Raw genomic sequence first — 22525 nt, forward strand, 5'->3', positions numbered from 1 at the left:
TGAGAAAAATTTTTTTTTTTAATGAAGAAGAGAAAACTCCTTACTTACAAACTTAAGTAAGTTATCTGCAAAACTAGAAAATTTTCCAGCAATTCTTATAGTTATTGAGACTTTAGTGTGATTTTTGTAATTATTAGTTGAGAATTTAGTGTGATTTTAGTACTTATTAGGGGTTTAATTACCGTGAAATGCTGACAGCGGTGTTTCTTTTTCTTTCTTTTTTTTTTGTCGGGTGTGCAGGNATCTTTTGCCAGGGCGGGGTTACTGTGTACTTTATCCTATATCAAATTTGGAGTAAATTGAGTTACCGTCTTCACGTTGCTCACATGGTACGTACATCTTAGATTACTTCACCTACAATCACTAAGTCGTAACTCGAACTAGGCACTGACCACTTGAGTATATGTCATGTCAGCCAACAAATTAAGGAAAACAGAAACCTAAGACTACCTAGATAATAACTTACAGGCGTGTAATATTTCTTAATTTCAATCTAGATCACCAGCTAACAAAGAGGCGCGCTGATAAACTGTCTATGAGTAGCACTCTAAGGTCTTAAGTTCGACTCTTCTGAATAACATCCACACGAATTTAATTTCGTGGAATACCCAAGGCCGTACTGTCGTGGAATACCCAAGGCCGTACTGTGGGGTGCTGTTTAACCACCTCCAGGGTTTCAAACATTAAAAAAAAGCCATATGTGTAACAAATTAATCAAAAAAAACACAAAGTTCATGAACTCACCAATTAAGACTGAAGCTCTCGGTAACGAGAATCAAAACGTAACCGATCTCCCTCCCCTTCAAAATCTGCGCCGCCAGATCAAACGCCACGGCCCCAGCGCTGCACCCCATCCCCGAACAAGTTGTACGCCTTCACCGTCTCCTCCAGCCCGAAACGATTCACAACAAGGCTCGCCAGCGACGGCGCCGGCGAAAACATGCTGCAGACCACGACCAGGTGCGTGACCTTCTCCTTCTCGACCCCTCTTGTTCATCAAGGACTCCGTCGCCCGAAAAGGCTCTCCTCGGCCTCCAGCACCGCGTTGCTGAACTTGGTAGTCGTAGTTCGGTCTGGAAGACGAAGGGAGGGCCGTAGAGTCTCGTCGCCGAGGCCGGACTTGCTGTAGATGGCGCGCATGAAGTCGGCCGTGTGTCGGATTAAGCGCGGGAGCGGAGGCCGAAGTACTCGCAGATCTCGAGGTGCAGCGGCGCGTCGAGGCCACAGGGCCGGTAGCAGGAGTAGTCGAGGAGGAAGGACGGGGCCGGGGGCGGTGAGGAGGTAGGAGGCGAGGGAGAGGGAGGCCGCAGTAGAGAGAGGGAGAGGAGGAGGAGGAGCGGTGGGGGTGAGGGGAGGGGAGGGGAAGGGGAGGGAGGGAGCTAGCGTTATTAGGGTAATAGGATGAAGATCGGCGGTTTATACTTCATTTTTTTTTATTGTCGTGCTTCGTTGTTGCGAGGCTTGTGGTTGGCGGGGGTTTTATAGGCGGAGAGGGAGGTATGTGAGGGGGAAGTAATGAGGGATAAGCGCGAAAAATTGATGAGGCTCACCTAACTACAGCAGCAGAGGAGGTCAATACTTCTCTAGAGTAATTTTTGGATTAATTTCACTTCTTTAGAAGACAAAGCCCGAGTTTTGGGGCCTTTGTCCCTCTCGACCGGATGGCTAGGCCCGAGTTGGACGGCTTTCGGGCCGACCCGGCCCGGCTGTCATGTCTAGTTATTACCCCTACACTACTTTTACATTACGGGGGAGAAACTTAAATGATCTATTCTCTTCAACTTTTCTCAAAACTAACGACTAGTCAAGGAAGTCTATACTTCTCTCTTGTAATGAAGAAGTAGCGTGGAAGTGAACAATGTGGTTATCATTATTCAATTATTAATCCAAATTTAAAATTTGAATGTACAGTCTAAAGACGATTAGGTAGTAATGCATACACTATCTTAAAAATCGAACTTCTGATGATTTTAATGTGTTTTAATCATGTAGAAAGTAGAAAAAATTGAGAAGCTTTTTGATGTCATGGGACTCCGTAGCGAGACTATGCTTAGGGTGGATACGGACGAAGTGGGCTCCCTCATCCACTCGAGTGACTGATCCCCTATTTTTAAGACAAGTAAACTGCAAAATAGGCATGTTAGAGGACCAGAGTTTAATTCTTTGATGACTACTCCGACAGTCAAGTCCGTACAAAGCTTGAATGGAGAATCAATGAACTGAGTAAGTTCTTTATATACATATGGTGAGATTATTTGGTTAGAAATGTGTACATGTGACCCCTAGGGGGCCTAAAAAGGATCCTTGATCAGTGGGCGATGAGCCCATATATATACCCAGCTGAGAGGGGTAGAAGCGTAACTCTGACCGGGTCCACACAGACAGCTAGATCAGCAGATAGCTTTACAAGTGTTGATTGCATATGCGATGAGCCACCATTAATTTGATGTGATGGTGATTAAGGAGGTATGGTGAGTGATGAGTCATGGAGACTAGTATCACTAGCCATGATGATGATGGACAGCTGTTGGCGTGGAGTTTGAGGACGAACCGCCTCTCGACTCGGCTCTGCGAGCTGGACAATAAATACCATCTTATTGTTAACCTCGCGAGTTGTCGACCCGGCTATGAGTAAATGAGGTTTGTCGACTCGAATGATAAGGATAAGCGAGAACTGGTCTTGACTCGTCCTGACTTGAGAAGGGTCGAGTGCCCAGGTCACCCGATCGCCCCTGACTAGGGTGATCTGATTGCTAATGTGGGACATGTGTTGACTCGAATATGAGGATTAACACTTGGTCTAATTATTGTCATAAAAAAAAGATAATGTGTAATAGATCACATTTAATGCTGCAAGTTCTTCCATTTTGAAAAACAACCTTTAATTTTGGACCAATAGTGTCCATAATTTTCTATTTTTCCGACCAGTATACTCACTTAAGTAAAATAAAAATAGGCAAATATTACGGTAAAAGTTGTTCTTTCTTTAATTAGTAATTGAACTTATATTGCAACATGAATGTTTACACGAGTCATGGGTTTAAACTTGAGTTATCTTTCATCAAGATGTTAATTAATTTCAATCAAAGTTAAACGGTGTTTGGGTCTGTTGAAGATAATAACCTATATCCTCTTGATATCCTGTCTTCTTTATTAGATAGCACATAATTAAGTATTAGGCAGTATATTTTCTCTTTATCGTTTCATTTTCTACCTTTATCGGAACTTTCTATACTTTATCTTCTTCTTGTATAAATGCAAATAACCACATGCTCATATAAAATGTCAAACGTACTTCCACTATTTATCAGGATAAACTTTCAATTTCCCCTGGCCGGCTACCATGAAAGAGTGAGTGAACGAGTCATGGGCCGCAGGCCCCTACCTATAGGGCTCAGTATTGGCCTTCATGAAGGATGTGTCATATCATGGGGGCTTTATGGTGCTATAAATGATTGAAGATTTAGTCCCATTCCATTAATTATTTGAGAGAAATAAGAGGCAGCAAGCTCTCCAGTTAAAATGGAAGAGCAGAATATTGAAGTAGTCGCTAAATCCAGCAGGCCTTTTTTAATTCTATGTCGGTAGCTTTTATAACATTTGCAAGTGTTGACTCTTTGGTAACTCCTGGCCTAGCCATTTTCCTACTAAAATTTTGTCCCATTAGTACCTTCTAAGGACTCATAGATGTGGATCTAGCTCCTCATCTGCTTATACTATCATTTACAAGTATTCAATGAGAATGTATCATGAGAACTAGTTGATACTGAATAAATGTCCTCAGAATTAGTGGAAAATATTGAATTGATGTTGGTTATTTGGGTTAATTTCACAAAAACCCTTTGAACGTTGGGGGTGTTACATATAATCCATCTGAATTTTGTTTATCTCACGTAACCTCTCTAATTTTTGGGTGTCTTACAAAGCCACTTGAATTTCAAACTTTTTCACCGAACCACCTAACATGTAATTTGTAAATAACTAAAATTTTCTTTAGGGGAAAAAAAATCCAAAATCTAAGAGAGAGCATGTTACCTGTAAAAAAACAGATGACAAAGTTTGAGATTTTTTTCTCTCTAGAGAATAGTTTAGTTATTTACAAATTATAGGCAGAGGGATCAGGTCAGATAAGGGAAGTTCAAAGGTGTGAGACGCTCCAAAAACATGCACCCAAACAAAAAATTCAGAGGGGATTTTGCGGAGTTAACCCTTGCCGTTTATCAATGGTTATTGTGCTCGACCTGTCGTAATTCACTTAGATCATCCAACGTACTTTTATCGAGATTCAGATTTTCTTTATTGTAAAAGGGAGACTTTTGTTTTGGTCACAGTTATTGATGTGTATAGTGGATTAATTTGATTTGTTTTTTTAGTATAAAATAGAAATGACTACAATTCATGAGAGTTATGATGTGCGCTAAATTAGAATAAATCAGAACCGCCTATTAGACAAATTACCAGAAATAACACATGCAATGACCTCTTCGATACTTTTTGACTTGCCCTAATTTTATTGTTCAGGAGTCGAGTTTGGATGTATCAACTATGTCTTCTTGAATTAAAGTTCGAATTGTTCCTTTAAAAAAAATAAAGAATTTGATAGTAAAGAGCATTCAAATTACTTTGATGTAGCCAACTGCCAACCCTAGGCAGAATCCAAAGATTTTTTTTTTTTTTGGATTAAACCATAGCCCTCTAGACTTGACCGAGCTGAAACAAGCCTCGATTATGGGCTCACTTTAGCTTGGGCCCTTTTTGACGGTAGCCCATGTATAGCCTTTTTCGGCCTTTCTTATCGGCCTACTTCACAATCAATAACTCCTTTTGGATTGCAAGCATCCACAAAATAGTGTGACGCTAACAAATTTAAAAAAAAAATTCATTATTCAGGATATAATTTTCTAAACCAGAACTGATTTAATACCAAAACTTAACCGTGATAATTTTTTTAAAAAAAAATCCAGATTAATTTATCATAAATAAGATCAGCCTTTTGTATGATGTGCGACGATAACAAAAATGCCAAGTCTTGTTCTTTAAACATTTTTTTTCTTCAACTGCCATTGTGTTATAATTTTGGTCATGTACGGAAGCATAAACCATAGTCAAAGTCCCAACAATCGCATTCAGAGCCACACGGAACAAAAATATTCTAAAAGAAAAAGGTACAAGCTGTAATGGCCTGCTAAAGCCGTTAGATTCCCGGGATGCGAAGTGTATGAAATCATTCCATGACGTGATGACATCCACATGAACAATTTTGCCTTTTTAATGGTGTTTTTCCATCTCTTTTCACCATGTAAGCATCTACCCATACAAGGGTTCTATTGAAGACCAGTCGGAAGCGCACGTGCCACACGTGCATGCTTTGTATTATTATACAATAGATGTCCCGCAGAATTGTAGAAGTGTGTATAACAAGAGGGTATACAGAGCACTCAATATAATTACCGAGAAAAAAATCATATACGAATATACGTGCTACCTATAGTTTGACCGATAGATAATATGTTATCCTTAAGGAGATCACCAAATTCAGGTCTAGAGTTCACTGTTGGTGTGGCTAAAGTTAATGCTGAGTTATAAACACACATATCATGTTGAATTCCATTGTAGAAGAACCTACATCATAAGAAGGGATCCCAACAAAATCAGAGAGCTCGTCAGCAGCGTAAGTTCCGGGGAGTTTGCTATAACTGCCGCAAGGCCGGGCACCAGGCATTTGAGTGTAGCAGTACACCAACAAGAGATCAGAAGGGAAATGGTCCGAATCAGCAGCAGCAGAAGACTGAGGGGCATGTTCTAGCAGTTCAGGAGGTTCCCCAGGGGCAGATTGTCCCATATTCTCCAACACCAGCAACAGAGAAGTATTCATCCATCGGCAGAGTATATGCAGTAGTTCCGCATGATAATGGAGCAAGCAGATCAGTTATGGAGGGTACGTCCCTCATAAATCCTTTTCCCCGCCCGTATTCTTTTCGATTCTAGAGCTTCGTGTTCTTTCATTTCGTATGCTTTTATGACTAGACTCCAAATCGTAGCTCAGCCCCTAGACATTCCATTATCGGTTTTCCATACCTTTAGGTGGGGTATCGCTTCTGGAGAGAATTTGTAGGGTGTGTATTATTAGTCTAGGTGAGTCGGAGTTTGTTATAGATTTGATAGTGTTGCATGTATCCGAGTTTAATGTTATTCTTGGTATGGTTTGGTTATCCTCCTACCAGGCTAGTATTGACTGCTTTGCGAAGACAGTCAATTTGTGAGCGTCCGATGGGTCAGAAATGATTGTAGCAACCTCTCAGGGCAACCGTTTTGCGGAGTCGTTTCTGGCGTATATCGAGGAGGTGCTGTGACTTGATCTGAGTATTGATTTATTAGAGACTAGAGTTGTCTCAGAGTATCAGGATGTCTTTCAGGATATACCTGGGTTACCTCCTGTGTGAGAGGTCGAGTTGTGTATTGAGTTACAGCCGGGCACAGTCCCGATATCCCGCGCGCCCTATCGTATGACACCAGCTGAGATGAGGGAGCTTCAGACCAAATTGGACGAGTTGTTAGCTCAGGATTTATTTGTAGGAGTTTTTCTCCGTGGGGTGCATCGGTCCTCTTCGTGAAGAAAAAGGACGGTAATATGAGATTTTGCATTTATTTTGGAGAGCCGAACAAGGTCACTATCCGAAATAGGTACTCAGTACCTAGGATTGATGACTTGTTCGACTAGTTGCAGAGAGCATAGTATTTCTCGAAGTTTGATCTTCGTTCTGGTTATCATAGTTGCGGGTTCGGGAGATGGATTTTTCCAAAGCTGTTTTTCCTAATTCGATGTGAATCTTTAGAGTTTCTAGTCGGGCCATTCGGGTTAACCAATGCACCCGTAGTATTCATGAATATGATGAACCGGATTTTTTCCGTCCCTTCATGGGCCAGTTTGATATTCTCATATCTTCGAGATTGGAGGCAGAACACGAGTAGCGTTGCAGACTCTTCAGGAGCATCAGTTATATGTCAAGTTCAGCAAATACGGGTTTTGGTTTTCAGAAGTTAGACTTCTCGGCCACGTCAACAGCAGAGAGGGCATGGCAGTGAATCCGGCTAAGTTTACAGCAATTCTTGTTTTGGAACCGCCGAAGATGGTGATAGAGATTTGGAGCTTCTTGGGTTAGCCGGTTATTACAGGAAGTTCATCCTAGACTTTTTGAAGATTTCGACACCACTTACATGCCTTACGAAGAAGAGTGTACAGTTCGTTTGGAGCATGGAGTACCAGGAGGCCTTGATACCTTAAAGGCTAAGTTGTCCACAGCGCCAGTTTTGATTATTCCGAATAATGACGGGACATTTGTGGTCTACACAGATATATCATTGGCAGATTTAGGAGACGTTTCGATGCAAACTCAGAGATTAGTAACATATGTCTCACGGTAATTTAGAGTGCATAAGCAGAACTATCCCACTCATGACTTGGAGTTAGCAACAGTGATATTTGCACTAAAGTCATGGAGACATTATTTGTATGGAGTGCAAATTTAAGTTGTTCATCGACCACCAGAGTTTGAAGTATCTTTTCTCCCAGAAGGAACTCAACCAGAGACAGCGACGGTGGATGGAGTTTATTGAGGACTATGAATTCTAAGATGTACAAGGACTTAAAGAGACACTTTTGATGGAGTGATAGGCGTAGGAAGATTTCAGAGTATATAGCTAAATATCTTACCAGTCAGTAAGTGAAGGTGGAACATTAGAGACCGGTAAGAACACTTCAATCTTTTTCCATTTCGAAATAGAAGTGGGCGGACCTTTTTATGAACCTTATTGTAGGGTTGCCAAAGTCGAAGAAAGAAAATGATTCTGTTTGGGTGATAATGGATAGACTAATGAAGTCAGCACATTTCATTCCAGTAAGGACTACTTATACCGCCTAGGCATATGCGAGGATATTTGTTTGGTAGATAGTTCGACTTCATAGAGTTCCAGGTACGATGGTATCGGATCGAGGTTCAATGTTCATTCCGCATTTTTTTTAAAGGATTTCCAGGATTCATTTGGCAACAGATTTATCTTACAGTAGTGTATTCTACCCACAGATGGATGGTAAGATGGAGAGAGTAAATCAGATGTTGGAGGACATGTTGCGAGCTTGTGTTATTTACTTTCAAGGCAACTGGAAGGATCATATTCCACTGATAGAGTTCTCTTATAACAACAGTTATCAAGCGATAATTGGTGTGGCCCCGTATGAAGCATCGTACGGGAGGCCTTGCAGATCGCCTATATATTGGGTAGAGCAGGAGGATATTTTAATGCTTGGGCCAGAGCTTATGAGATAGATTACTGAGAAAGTAACATAAATCATAGAACAGGTTCTAGCTGCTCAGAGTCAGCAAAAGAGCTATGCAGATAAGAAATGAGGACATTTAGAGTTTCAGATTTGAAGAGTTAGTTATGCTGAAAGTATCGTCTATAAAAGACGTTCAGCGATTCGGAAGGCGGAGAAAGCTTGTACTAAGATATATTGGACTGTTTCGGATTTTGGAGCTTATTGGGGCTGTTTCATATGGACTAGACTTCCCAGCATGGATGTCTAGTGTACATAAAGTATTTCATGTTTCAATGTTCATGAAACAATTACATGATGAAGAGCAGCAGTGAGTATTGAACGCATCGGAGATTTAGCTTCAGGATGATTTGACTAAATATCTCATCCGGGTAAAAATTCTAAAAAAAAAATGAGAGAGAGAGAGAGAGAGAGAAAGAAGAAAAAGAGACTTGTATTCCGTGTAGCTCTTCTTTTTTCGTCTGCTAGCATTAGTTAATGCTAATAAATGGAAAAACTTTTTTCAGTGAAACTCATTTGATCGTATTGCCTTCTATTCTCATTTTCGCTCAAATAATACTTTAAAGTCTTTTGTCAATCATACTCATATTTGATCGTATTGCCTTCTATTTGGTCGTATTACCTTCTATTCTCATCATACTAATTCGTTTCAATTGGATGGATGAGATATGCGTACATATCTCAAGCATGTCCGAACCCGTTAAAAACTTAGTAATAAATCTAAAGTTGCCCATATTACACTTTTATATTCAATTATGATTTCGAGGAGTTTACTTAATTTGTGGAAAGTAAACCAGAAAATTGAATTACCCGTTTAAATTGCGAGTCCAAAAAGGAAAAGAAAGAATCCTATTTCAAATTCACTTGTTAATATAGCACCTTTGCGTTTTCCTTGGTATGCGTCGTGTTCTAAAATCACCAAGCTGTCCTCGAATTGTAAGCTGATTAATAATGCTGCTGCTGCTTGTGGCTCTCTCTTTTCCTCTTGCTGGGTCCCATCGGGTATTTATACTAAGTTGTGCGGTGCTTTTATCTAAAATCGAATTAATTTTATTTACTATTTACTTATCGTTCAACTCTGGGTCTCATGCGCCAGAGACGTTGGGCAAAAAGGTGGCGAGAGCTTGTACTTTTTGGCATTTTTTTTTACGATCTTATTTACATACGTTGCTCTGTACAAGGTTATATTAATTCTTTAATTGGGACGTAATTGCTTAGAGTTTATTTTATTATATGAGCTATCAAGATACAGAATGTCGATAAGATCATCATTTTAGTCACACCAGAATGCGTCGACCACTGTTGTATTTTGAAATCTAATTTTACTTCGCAATAGAGTAGTTTTATGTCGAGTATATTCTTTTTTTTATATATAGTTTGACCTTTTGATGTCCAAAATTATCCATTTATTACTTGCACATGCCGCACACATGGTGTTGAAACATATCGTAGAAAGATTCTTTGATATTTTAAGTTCTTTATTTAGGTGTTTATATGTCTATATAGCACATTATACACGGATTGTCAGTTTTTATTAGATGAAGATAGGAATGGGTGTGGGCCAAATCGGTTCAGATATGTGCGTCGACCCGTTAGGTTCAAAGTGGGACTGACTCTGATCGGTGCTTGTATGTTTTAAAGTGGTTGAGCTTGCCTCTCTGATTCCGGGTGCGATACTAGACCCAGCTCGGTCCACAACCCGCCTAGGGGGTTGGCAAGGCCAGAATCGGCCCATGGCCTGTGTATCGTGGGCATATGAGTTTTTTTTTCAATTTTTTCCTCTTTTTTAACAATATTCAACTTGTATCTATATTTATAAAATTATATTTAATTTATTTTTTCCTATTTCAAACTTTTTATTTAAAATGAAAAATGTATACGTGTGTGCTGCATAAAGATAAACATCACACAGAAAAATATCACAAACACACAAATATATGTGACATTGTTATGTTAGCCACTAGACTGGGTTAGTGACCTTCAAGGGTTTAAAAAAAAATTATTCTTAGTCGGGTTAAATGAAAATAAACAAAATATTCATAGTTAACGGGTCACTTGTAGGTCAAGTCTCTAGTGGACCAGACCTGTTTTTCTGGTCTTGGGTCTAGATCAAAATCTAGTTCAGGTCACTCTGACTCACCTACAATGTGGGCTGAGTTAGGCCCAATCCGAGTGGACCGGGCTGGGTTTTCAGCCAACCACACTGGACCAGTTCCAACCCTAGGATAGGTATGTATGCTTATAAAATTTTCTCAGCGAGAATGCACGGGAGCTTTACGCCAAAGGACCAAGGAGGGCCTACAGCTGTCGTCTGATTCCGATATACTAACGGCGTGTAGAGAGAGAGGAAAGCATATTGCTTTTGCACATAAGCCCCTGAATTGTTGATTGCCAAACATTTAATAGCTACCATCTTTGTAATTAAATTTTGAAAGAAATGATTAACTTCGATTGGATGCTAACTATAAAAGATTGGAACTCCAAAAAGTTCTACATTATACTGTGAAAATATGTGTTGATATTCTTTATTTATTTACTCTTATAACTTTTCTTAGGCTTTTCATTATTTGTGAAGTTGATTAAATACATACATAATTTGGTTTTCTATGTTTGGGCATTCACATGCATACCATCGATGTTAGAGAATAAGGCATAGCTCGTGGTAAGAAAACAGTTGGATTAGTCGGGATATGAAATTTTTTGACAAAATTGAACCGTTCTAAATTCAAAATTGAACCGAACTGATAAAAATTAGCTTGGTTGATTTGATTAGGTCTATTCAATTTTGCATTATATTTATACCCATTCAATTAAGAAAATATGTTATTTTAATCCAAAAGAAAGTTGCATATCCAAAAATTTGGTGAATGAGAAATATGAATTAAGTGATTGATAAAAGGACGATGCATATTACTTGAGATAATTAAAATTTTAAAGAAAAAGAGACAAAATTTTTAGATTAACTAAAAGGAAGAAATGATATATTTTGGACGATTGAGAGAGGGATCAGCTCGTTTAGTTTGGGTTAAATTTTCTAAAAGCAAACTGACCGAAACATATTCTAAATAAAACGAACTGTTAAAATCCGCTCATTTGGTCAGTTTAATAAGTTTTGAATAGATTAGCGCGTAGTCAAGATAAAAAAGATTCCATAAATTCTTGAAAACCAAATAGTACTTTTTCCATGTAGCCAAATTACTATTTTTTTTGGCAGAGCATAAATGCTGAAAAAACAAAGACAGGGGCCCACCTACAAAAGTGCAAATTCAAACTTTGTTGTCGTGACCGCTTGCCCAGGACTCGAAAGACGCGGTCCGTGTGAACCACGTCTCACTCCACATTCTAGCTAGACAAACTATATTTTAGGGTTCACTTAACTTAATCCAACTAATAAAAAAATTACGGATTGGTGTTTTTTTCTTATAAGATATAAAAAATTTTGATTTTTTTACTATAAGATATGAATAAAATGGGGAATAGACAATGATTGTTTATTTGCTTTTTATTGGACAAGGAAAGATAAAGAGCCGTTAATCACCAGGTTAGAAATGATTTGAGTTGAGTCCGATATCTAACTCCAATTTATTTGTCCATAGTTTTTTGATTGATTAGTACTCATGGAAATTAGAAATCTAAGCAAGATATTAGTGCTTGAGATGTCCACTCTATTATTGTTGAAAAAGTCAAATTCTCACTAACTTTTATTGTCGTCAATCCGATAGAAGCTCAAAATTTTAATATCTGTATTAAATTTGTAGTCAATTGGGTTTAAATATAGATAGCTCTTATGCCATATCAAAAAATCGTGTCACTACACCATAACTCTAAAGTTCTAATAAGGGTTGAGAATCATAGTTTTATATTTTAAAGATGCATATAGAGTCATGAAAGTTATATGTAATTTTGATAGTTAATCCAAAAAATGAAAAGTATGTAAAGGTAAGGAATTATTATCGTGGTGGCAAATGATTATTTGGGAAAAATTTATTAAGGTAGAGTTGGGAAAAAAAAAACAACGAACAAATAGCAGATCACATTATTTTGCATAGATATACTCTCGTACGAACAAAATTTTGTATATTATTAATTTGAAATGATGAACTCTTACTTTTCACATATATTTGCACATACAAGAAGATAATACTTAATTCTATATTACTTTCAAATGAACTTGAATATTAGAGGTTTAACTTTTAATTACAAACTTTTATGGACGCGAGCCCTCCATTCTCCTCACTAGACGTTTAAACAAAAGAGGAAAGAAAAAAATGAAAGAAAAAAGGAAAAAGTAAAGAAAGGAAAAAAAAAAGAGGGAGGGAGAGGTTCTCATTGGACCCAAGACACAGTCGGTCGGTCACGCGTCAATTTGGTTTACGGTCAGTTCAACTGTCGAAATAACAACCGCAACTCGTATTTGTACAAGGGTGTATATGTAAAAATACAGACAATTTTAAAATTTTAAAAAAATTTGGGCGGAACAACTAGCAGCTTGAGCCCCAGTAGAAAAGCAGTCCGATACCTTTTACCAAAATAGAAAACCGTGCACCCAGAAATCGCACCCCCATTTGACACCTCACATGCTTAAGCCACGTCATCAGTTCTTATCACCAGTCAAAAGTTTATGGTCTGATCGTTTGTTTTAGTTTGGTGGGTTGAGCGGGGCCCACCAGCTCTGCCTTCAACCTGCATGCTGCTTTACTGCTACAAGCAGCAATGTCCTATTTTTATCCTTTTACTCCATTTTATTTGTTTAGTTATTTCCCTTTTTCGTGGGCTTCTTTTTAAATTTTTTTTTTTACTTCAATTGTTTTAGTTTTTCTCCAGATCTCGGAACTGTAGTTTTCAGTTCAATCCTCTGGAATCCTCAGATCCTTTCTCTTCTCTTTGGGATTTGGGTTAAGCTTTCCTTGGGAATCGAGCTCAGTTTTGAGCTAGGATTTCGGCTGCGAGCTCGATTTCGCCGGTGAGCTTCAGATCTCTGAGATTCTCAGTTAAAAGTTCGTAGACTTGGGCTCCAATGTGCTATTTTTTTTGAAGAAATTGGATATTCAAGAGGTGTAATTTCTGCCATTGACGATTTGTCTTGTGATCTTGTTGTTTTAGGATCTGGAGCCTGAGATTTTGAGCTTTTGAAAAACCTCGGCTTTTTTGGAAAATGGGGAAATCTCCGGGTAAATGGATTAAAACGCTCTTGTTTGGAAAGAAGACGGCCAGATCTAACAGTGTGAAAGGGAGAAACGCTTCGGTATGAAATTTAGTTGAACATATGAATAGACTTTATAAACTTCTAATGTGCACCTAGTTTAATTCTATGAAAAAAGGATGGATTAATTGATGATGGTAGTATTCTGGGTTTTATAAACTCCGCGATCATGGTAGCGATATTTGCTAGAGTTCTGAATCTAATGCCAACTTCTAATCATTCTAGTCCCTTCATTGAAACATTCAGGAATTTGAGTTTACTTAATAGTGATTGCTATTTGAACCACAAATCATACAACTATGGTACACTATTAGACATATAATGCACCAGTTGCAGCACTAGTAGACATTAATATGAATAGCAATGGCGAGCATGTTCGGCCAAAATGTTTCCCCAAGATTTAGAGATATATGTATCTGTAATTCCATTTTTATTTGTTGAGAAAATTCAGTTTTTTAACTCTTGGAAACAATGGTTTGCCTGAATTCTAGTCTTGGCTAGCATCAAAAAGTTTGCAAGAAAGTGGGTTGATGGAAAAATCACCTTAAATGACTTTGCTAATTTGGTTGCAGAATAAAAACACCTAAAATAGGAGCCAAATAAACAATTTAAATGTGAGACTGGCTAAGGTTTATCATCACATTTCAACAAGTAAACCTAAGTCTTCATTTGGGTAATCGTTGTCTATCAGATCACCCTAGTCCCAGCTAAGAGAAGAAAATTTGAATTTTCTTTTCCGTTCAGTTGGGTCTTTGTTGTTTATTTACACTTGAAACTTTTAGGTTTTGAGCTACTAAGCCAGTTTGAGAAGTTTGATCTGCAATGTATGGTTATAAGATCATACTGAAGCAATTGGAGTAACACTTTATGGTTGACGTTTCATCAGCCGGTCTTCAAGCAAACTTTTTACCGTACTCTGCTCAACTGAAATGAAATAGTTAATAGGGCTTATATTATTTTACCCACTTCACTAAGTTCACTTGTTAAGTATCTATTTAAGTTTCAGTCTTATAGTTCAATTTTGATGGAAATGCCATACCATTTATTCAATTTTTATTGTCTGATGAGAATATTGAAGGACGGATCTAATGTGGGCCCGGGGCATATGCCCCTACAGATTTCATAATTTTTTTTAAACATTGCCTCTAATTTTCATTGGTGCCTCCATTCAATTATGCACAGTGCACCCAATCATTTCAATTTTCAGCCAATATTCAAGGCAAATTTATTTAAGCCCAGTTTACTTCAACTCATATTTATTTCATTAGTCCATGTGAAAATTTAAATGATCTTGTAATAATACGAAAATGATAATGAAAATCTTTATGTGTTGTAATCTTAATGATTATTGTATAAATAAAATTTTCTACCATTAGAAATTTCATTATATAAGTTATTAATTTTATGTATAATTCTATTTGTGCCCACATAGGAAAAAAAATTCTGAATCTGTCCCTGAGGAGATCAATAATGTTTTACCAACACCATTTTGCGTTCAATTTACTTTAAGGTTTCATCCTTATTTTACCTTCTACCTCATTCAATATGTTTTTTTTACTAACTTTTCTTACAATTATTATATGAAGATAACTGGAATTGACAAAGGACACACTGTAGCTAAAGAACCTCCAGCTTTGACTGAGAATACACCTGTGATTTCTGAACCAGTACTTGTCAGTACTCACAGTAATGGAATCAACCGAGAAGTGGAGAAAGGAAATTCTTTTACTTTGGGTGCTGCTGAGCCTTCCTTCATACCACCTAGTTGTCAAAATGCAGAGAACCAAGCTATTACTGGTCCCATTGAATCAAGTAACCTGGAAAAACTCAGAGAAGAGCAGGCAGCAATAAAGACACAGGCTGTGTTTCGGGGCTTTTTGGTAAGTTTTCACCCACTTCATGGTATTTACATTTTAAAATTGGAAAGGCTTCAGGATTGTTGTAATTTTTTCTTTTTATTATTCCTCTACTTGGTCTCCTTTGATTCTGATACCAACGTATGTTTCAATACCTATTATTATTAGCTAATGGAATGATGGAATCTTTACTATCTGCTAGCCTCTGTGTGCGCGTGCGCACGTGTGCTTGTGTAGGGCAGGTTTCTGGTATGAAACTTTATTATGCTCCTACTTGTTCTTCTTTGATTCTGGTTCCCGCATGTATTTCATCTCTACTTCTAGAAGTGGCTATAATCTCATTAGTCTGTAGCAAATGTATGATGGAATGTTTGATTATCTAACTGTCCGTGTGCGTGTGTGTGTGTGTGAGTGACTGCGTGTCTGGTTATCTAAATGCCCGTGTGTGCATGCGTGCATGAGTGCCTGTGTGTGTGTGCTTGTGAGATAGGACAGGTTTCTAGTTATGGCATCTTATGTTCCTAGTAATCTTTCATTGCTAATGTTTACTAACTTCGCTTAGACATTGATAATTCATACATATTGCTGTCACAGGCACGTAGGGCATTTCGTGCACTAAAGGGTATCATAAGACTTCAGGCCTTAGTTCGTGGACATTTGGTGAGGAGACAAGCAATTGTAACCCTGCATTCTATGTTGGGACTCATAAAGTTGCAAGCAGTTGTTCGTGGTTCAAAAGTCAGGTCTTCTGGTCTTGGACTTGAAGTCGACACTAAGCTTCGTCCAGCAATGGCTGAGGTAAAGGACTATATTGCTATTCTTACATCAAACATTGTCTAATATATTATTTGGTTTTCTGTATTATGATCTGAAAATCTCCCACTGCTTAACTATTTGGTAAATAGAAACTATGAGGACATACATCATTGTGCTTCTTCTCCGTTCAATTAACCAAAATAAATGGGTGGAGGCTGTTAACTGTTGAGAAACTGAAACTAGCACAATATAAAGTTTAGTTAACTAATCCATCTTATTCATCATCGCCTTTTCAAGAGCTTCCGGATGATTTTATATGTATAAAAATGTATTCAATGTTCCTGTGACATGGTCTCCCTACAACTCCTATTCTCTGCCATCATGCATTTTTTGTAGTCAACACCCTAACAACTAGGCATGTAGGAAATTATTTGCATTCAGGTACATGATTCTTTTTCGTGATTCAGCTCTATGAGGGCCAACGTTTGTCAGATTAGCAGATAGTGCATCCTCTACAATGCCATATACATGCTCATTAGGATTAGGAAGAACCTTAACCGCATTATCAACTTGACACTTACCTCTTCTATAGGCTCAGACCTTGATCTACATTTTACATGTTCAAACTATCGATGTAGATTCTCTAAATTTTATCATCTCTTGAAGTCACCTCTATATACCCAATCCCAGCTACCTGTAACTGTTTACCGTCTTGTAAATTATAGTTTTTTTATCACCTATGGGCTATGATCATGTCATTCAAATTGACAACATTTATAGGTCTCCATTCTACATGGTCAAACATCTCAATTGATTTTCTGTCATTTTTTCTTCACTTGAAATTTCATCTTTATACTGAACTAAAGCTACCTCTAAATTTTTACTGAGGCATCGTTTCTTAACTTATCATGTAGCAGATTGCTACTCAAATATCTCAACATTCTCAATGCTTTTTTTTTCTTTCCTGCTACTTTCATCCATGTCATCAAGCTTCTAAGGTACTGTCTCACTCATTTTGGTTGGTAATTCACATCCATTGCCAATCCATAATCTGGATGTCACCTCATTGTTATCAACTATCCTTTTCCCATTAAGGTTCTGCATCATGTTGCCACGACATCCCCGCTGTTTTTTTTGCTTTTCATTTTGATATCATTCTTTTGCAGCACCAGTCGACAATGTAGACATTCGTGCTGCAGAATTATCAAGAACAGTATGTTAGATGCACTTTGGGGTTGATTCTACACGTAATATTCTTTTCCTGAAGAGGTTCCCTGTTGCAAGTTGCAATTAGTATATGACATAGAGGATGTTTGTGAGAGCTTTTTACAATTCCATTGTTAAAAGACACTGCCACTACACCAGACTCTGAAGTTATGGTGAGGGTTGATGGTTATAATTTTATATTCTAACAATGCCTCTGCAGATTGAGCACGCTTTTATGGGCCGAAACCTAGACCAGTAGGATTTGAACCTGGATTTCTTTGATACAATATCGGAATACAATGTCAAAAGACACTGCCACAACACCAAAACTCTAAAGTCATGGTGATGAATGAGGGTTATAATTTTATATTGTAACTTCTATAATGGTTAAAGTTCATTTCAATATGACCTTTCTGAGTAAATTGTAAATGCCACTTGTTTCCTTCGATTCTTTTTAGCTTCAAAGAGTAATTGAAGCATCAAATCCACATCTGACATAGGGAGCACTATGCAACTTGAGAAGCAAGGTCAGTTATACAAGATAAAACATTACTTGTAATTATCTTAATAAATGGCGCAAATAAAAGAAACCTTAGTATCGTGCATTCACAATTTTTTGACAGTTCCTGATAGAATACCCTAGTTAATTTTCAAGAGTGGTCTCAGATACATCTCAATATTATCAAATAAATTTGATGAAATTCATAAAGTAATAATTTAGGAATTTTGTAGTACATTGTCTGATGGAAATAGTATGAATTTGTAAAGTGGGGTCAAAATAAGATGACACAAGGTCTACCACTAAACAGGATATCATTCTCCATATAAAAAGAGCCCAAAATGCGTTTTTGTTTGTGGCATCATACTCTAATAACAGGCCAAAATTAAAAAGGATACTCATTGGGCTAACCAGCAATGTAGCCTATGTGGTTGGATACCTACCTTCCATTGTTTAAGGTCCGGAGTTCAATGTTGGCATTGCTTTTTTTTTTTTGCCCTAAACTTAAACCCACGTGGCAGCTTCATATGTTCAGCCGCACATGAAGACTACAATTATTCCATTTTAGTCTCTCAATCTACAATATCTCTATATTAGTCCCCTAAATCTTTGAAATTGCTCATTAATCCCCCTGATAAACATTGCTCCATTGTGTTTTCACTCCCAAATTCTAATTTCTTCAAAAAAAGGTTACTTGCAATTTGGTACCTTACACCTTATTTCATTTTAATATTCCATAGTTCTTTGAACTTTGATACCCAAAATCTACAATAATTCCATATTAGTCCTTCAAATCTACAATAATTCCATCTAAATTTTTCTGACACTTCGTTACAACAAACTTTATACTTTCTAACATTGACATACACAAAGTTGCTTTTAACACATAAATACCCCAACTTGGGTTAGAGTATTAAAGTTAAGAATATGTAAACTTTAAGGTATCAATGTAAAAAATTGTGAATCTTTGTCTCATCAAAGTTAAAATATTTATAATTTCTGGGTATTAAAGTGTTAAAAAACCTTTGAGTTATTAAAGATAAAAAGATGGTTTCAGAGAATAGGATTCATCAACCAAGCCTAGAACTTGGGTATTAAGGTGATAACAACATCAAAACTAATGCACACACAGTATACACACACACACACACACACACACACACACACACACACACGTGTGTGTATCTACATATACATATATGTGTGTGTGCACATGTGTGCATACGTGAGTGCGCGCGGGAGTGCATGCGTGCGCGCGTGTGCGTGTGGGCCCACACACATGTCATTACTCTGTATAAAAAGAGCGATCATCTATTTTTGGTTTGTGGAACAAGGATGTTGATTTAAGGTCTGCTTATAAACACCAAGTTTTACCTCCATTTACTTTAAAATCCACGTAGTTTCATATGTTTTCATACACACAAAATAGAAAGTTAACTTTAACCAAAAATATAGAATATTAAGTGTATAGATATGCATAGCCATATATGATAGATCATATAGCTACATACAATATGGCGTGCAGCTACACATTGTAGAGTGTACTAAAAACATAAAACGTTTTCATTCAAGATTTAGTGATTCGGGGAATAAAACAAACGACAATAAAGAATATGCCTTTCAATCTTCATAACAGAACAGAGATGCCAATTTGAACTTTTCATTAGAGCACTAGGGTCAGAAATGATCTATATTAGTTTCAAATTGAAAATTCCAGTACGAAAATTCCAGTAGTATTAGAGCTAGAGCTACACCAAACCTTTTAGTAACAACTGTAATTAAAGTGCAGGCACGTGCCTCCCTAACTAGTGTTCTCTAAGTGATTAATAAGGAAGTAATTCGGCACAAGGTATATATTATTTGTGGATGCATTCAGTTTGAGTTCGAGGCATTTTAAGTAACAGTTACGTTTCTCTAATGAATCTAACGCATCGCATGTTGCCAGGTTCCTAAGCGCTTGGACTTTGCGAAGGGCAAACCATATTCAAATTCATTTGTTTGCAAGGTAATTTCAAATTAGCCCCAACCTCTGTTGTCTTCTGACATGAAGAAAACTGGAGAGCATTTTATTAATTTAGCAAACTAAGTTCATCGATTATGCAGAATCACTTATTATTACCTTCCTTTAGTCTTTGTTTCTTTGGGCCCATATAATTGACTACTGCTGTTAATTTTTTTAATATCCTTAGCTTCTTTCTTCCTCGCTGGTCGTCATACCTCTTCAAGTTCAGTATGAAAATGGTGAACCCAATTCAGTCCTCAGCTGGATGGAGCGATGGACATTTTCCCATTTCTGGAAACCTTCTCAACCAAAGAAGATTCTGGATTCAAAACCCCAGGCAAAGAAGGGTGGTTATCTTGCGGAGATTGAATCAGGCAAACAAAAGCGCAGTGTTAGAAGAAGTTCACCTGCAAATGTTGACACAGGACCATCCAGTTTCACCTCTGAACCAGAAAAACCCAAACGTAACCTAAAGAAAATTACAGCTTCTGCTGATTCAGTGCAAGACCACCCACAGTCTGAGCTTGAGAAGGTTAAGCGTAACTTGAGAAAGGTGTCTAGTTCATATGCAGAGACTACTGATAAGTCAGAAGTTGGATTTGATGCACAATCTCACAGTGTCAAGAAGGTGGCTGATTCCCCGTGTGATAGCTTAAAACTAGGCATTGATGATTCTTCAGAGAAGACGAAGAAAGACAGTACATTGACTACCGAGCCCAAGCCTGCCTTGGAAATTGCTTCAAAATCTATCACAATGGAGGGGCCGGTTGACCTTTCGTTTGACAATCCTCCTGCTTCAGAATCAAATCCACTTCAAATCATCGATAAGGAGGAAAATATTTCTGTGGTGAATGGGGAGTTTACTGCTAAAGAAGAGCAAACTTGCAATGAAAGCCAACTTCTCAACAAGAGGAGGGCTTCCTTCTCAGCAAAGTCTGAATATGCAGAAAACGGCATACAAAATTCTCCAACATTACCGAGCTATATGCAAGCAACTGAGTCTGCAAAGGCAAAATTAAGAGGACAAAATTCACCAAGATTTAGCTCTGATTCAGCAGAAAAGAATGGAACTACCAGACGACATTCGCTGCCATCATCCACAAATGGAAAGGTGACTTCAAATTCGCCAAGGACACAAAGAATACTCCAAGCAACTGGCAAAGGAGGCCTTAAGAGTGACAGATCCTTGTTGTCCTCACGAGATGGGAATGGTATGATTCCTGATCTTTATGTCATGTCAGTTTCTTGTGCATTAGCTTTTTAGCCTATGTTTAATGGACATGGACTAAAAATGCATGGACAGACAAAAATTTAAAGAAATATCCCAGGATACGGGCATGTCAAAAGATAATTTTGTTCGTGTGTGATGTCTACAAATTAAGATATAACAGCACATCATATAAAATCTAAATTCCCAAAATCAAAACATAGCTGCAAAACAAAGAGAAAACATCTAAACAATATACAGAAATACCTTTTTAGAAACATAAATGATATTTTCTACAGCTGATGTCTGTTATGCCTCCACCAAGCACATTGTACGAATATATACTTGTCGGCCAGGACATGAGTGCCTTGAGCATGTGTTGGTGCAACACAGCTATTTGCTTTTTGTTTCTATCCTTTCGTTTAAGTCGTACCCTCAAGCTAATTTTATGCATTGATCGGACCTCTCACCATTTCAGTCTGGTACACTTATTTTGCATTTTGCATCTTTTGGCGCCTAACATGCAAAGCCACAGCATTACTAGCGTCATTGTACACTTACGACATTTACACTTCTTTGACCTTCTAATTATGTCCTAACACTGCTGGTCGGGTTTTAGTTTAGAACTATAGATTGCAAAAACCCAAGAGAACCAAGTTGTCCGTGGCTTTTTGATTTCCTTTGCTATATTATCTTCCCTGTCACATTTCACATATTGTGTATATTCTGTCATCATCCAATAAGGTTTTCTGCATAACTTTCAGCGATTTTAAATTTTTGTTGCAGAAAAACCTATCCAAGTAGAATGGAGACGGTAATCTCTGTAAAAGAGATGCTCTTATGGAAAGTTAACTGATGAGGTGATCTGCAATTTTATTCAGTGTTACTGCTTTGTGGTGTAAAGCTCTGGTATAGCCCCCTGAGTAGTCTGATTAATGACTGTTGCCTTTAAATTTAAGTGTGGTATGTTATGTATAGTGGTTGCCTGTCTGTCACAAAGTTGGTTTAGTTTGGTTTGTTTTTCTGTGAACCTTGGTTGAGTTTTACAGATTTGAGGTTGTTATGTTTTTTCTGTGAACCTTGGTTGAGTTTTGCAGATTTGAGCTTGTAACAAAAATACCGACTATATCAGCTGTTCTCGATTTATCTCATCGAAAAATTATCCTTTTGGGTTGTCTTTATAACTTTGCGCTTTGTGTGCTATGGTATCTTGTGTTTGCTCAAGCTGAAAAATATCTCCACATTGTTGTTGGTGGTTGCTCGCCCTCGTGTTTTATTTCGAAATTTAGTTTCCGGGAAAGAGATGGAGGATAATTGGATTTATTATTGATCTGTGAATTTTTTGCGTTCCTGTAAATATTGAGCAGCTGACTCGTCATAGATCAATCAGAAGACGGAAGACAGAAGAATAGAACTTTTATTTTCATTTGATCAAGCTACCGCCCTTTTATGACAATGTTA

At 37.7% G+C, this 22525-nt stretch overlaps 2 protein-coding genes across 3 annotated transcripts in view; one reads left to right on the plus strand and one right to left on the minus strand.

The window, feature by feature from the left end:
• Positions 1 to 1161, minus strand: part of LOC109820844 (3-ketoacyl-CoA synthase 13-like) — a 2063-nt gene extending 902 nt beyond the window's left edge. The window contains 2 exon segments of the mRNA XM_020387036.1: positions 744 to 860; positions 862 to 1161. Coding sequence (XP_020242625.1) covers positions 744 to 860; positions 862 to 942 — 198 coding nt within the window. The 5' untranslated portion in view covers positions 943 to 1161.
• LOC109819414 (protein IQ-DOMAIN 31-like) lies at positions 13016 to 22248 on the plus strand. Of its 2 annotated transcripts, none has more exons than XM_020385134.1 (7): positions 13016 to 13332; positions 13439 to 13580; positions 15125 to 15418; positions 15989 to 16192; positions 19801 to 19860; positions 20045 to 21068; positions 21851 to 22248. In XM_020385134.1, exons 2-7 carry the CDS (start codon positions 13491 to 13493, stop codon positions 21880 to 21882), a joined length of 1704 nt encoding a protein of 567 aa, XP_020240723.1. In that variant the 5' UTR covers positions 13016 to 13332; positions 13439 to 13490; the 3' UTR covers positions 21883 to 22248. The 2 variants fall into 2 exon arrangements, with proteins under 2 accessions (XP_020240723.1, XP_020240722.1); XM_020385133.1 differs by having other exon boundaries at positions 13016 to 13298.

The sequence above is a fragment of the Asparagus officinalis genome, chromosome 8 (assembly GCF_001876935.1).
Source record: "Asparagus officinalis chromosome 8, Aspof.V1, whole genome shotgun sequence".
NCBI lineage: Eukaryota > Viridiplantae > Streptophyta > Magnoliopsida > Asparagales > Asparagaceae > Asparagus > Asparagus officinalis.

Excerpts from the sequence above, each read along its gene's own strand:
- LOC109819414 (XM_020385134.1), top strand. The coding sequence starts at position 13,491 with ATGGGGAAATCTCCGGGTAAATGGATTAAAACGCTCTTGTTTGGAAAG. Across the intron at positions 13,581-15,124 it reads TGAAAGGGAGAAACGCTTCG|ATAACTGGAATTGACAAAGG; the intron begins GTATGAAATTTA and ends TATTATATGAAG. Across the intron at positions 16,193-19,800 it reads TTCGTCCAGCAATGGCTGAG|GTTCCTAAGCGCTTGGACTT; the intron begins GTAAAGGACTAT and ends GCATGTTGCCAG.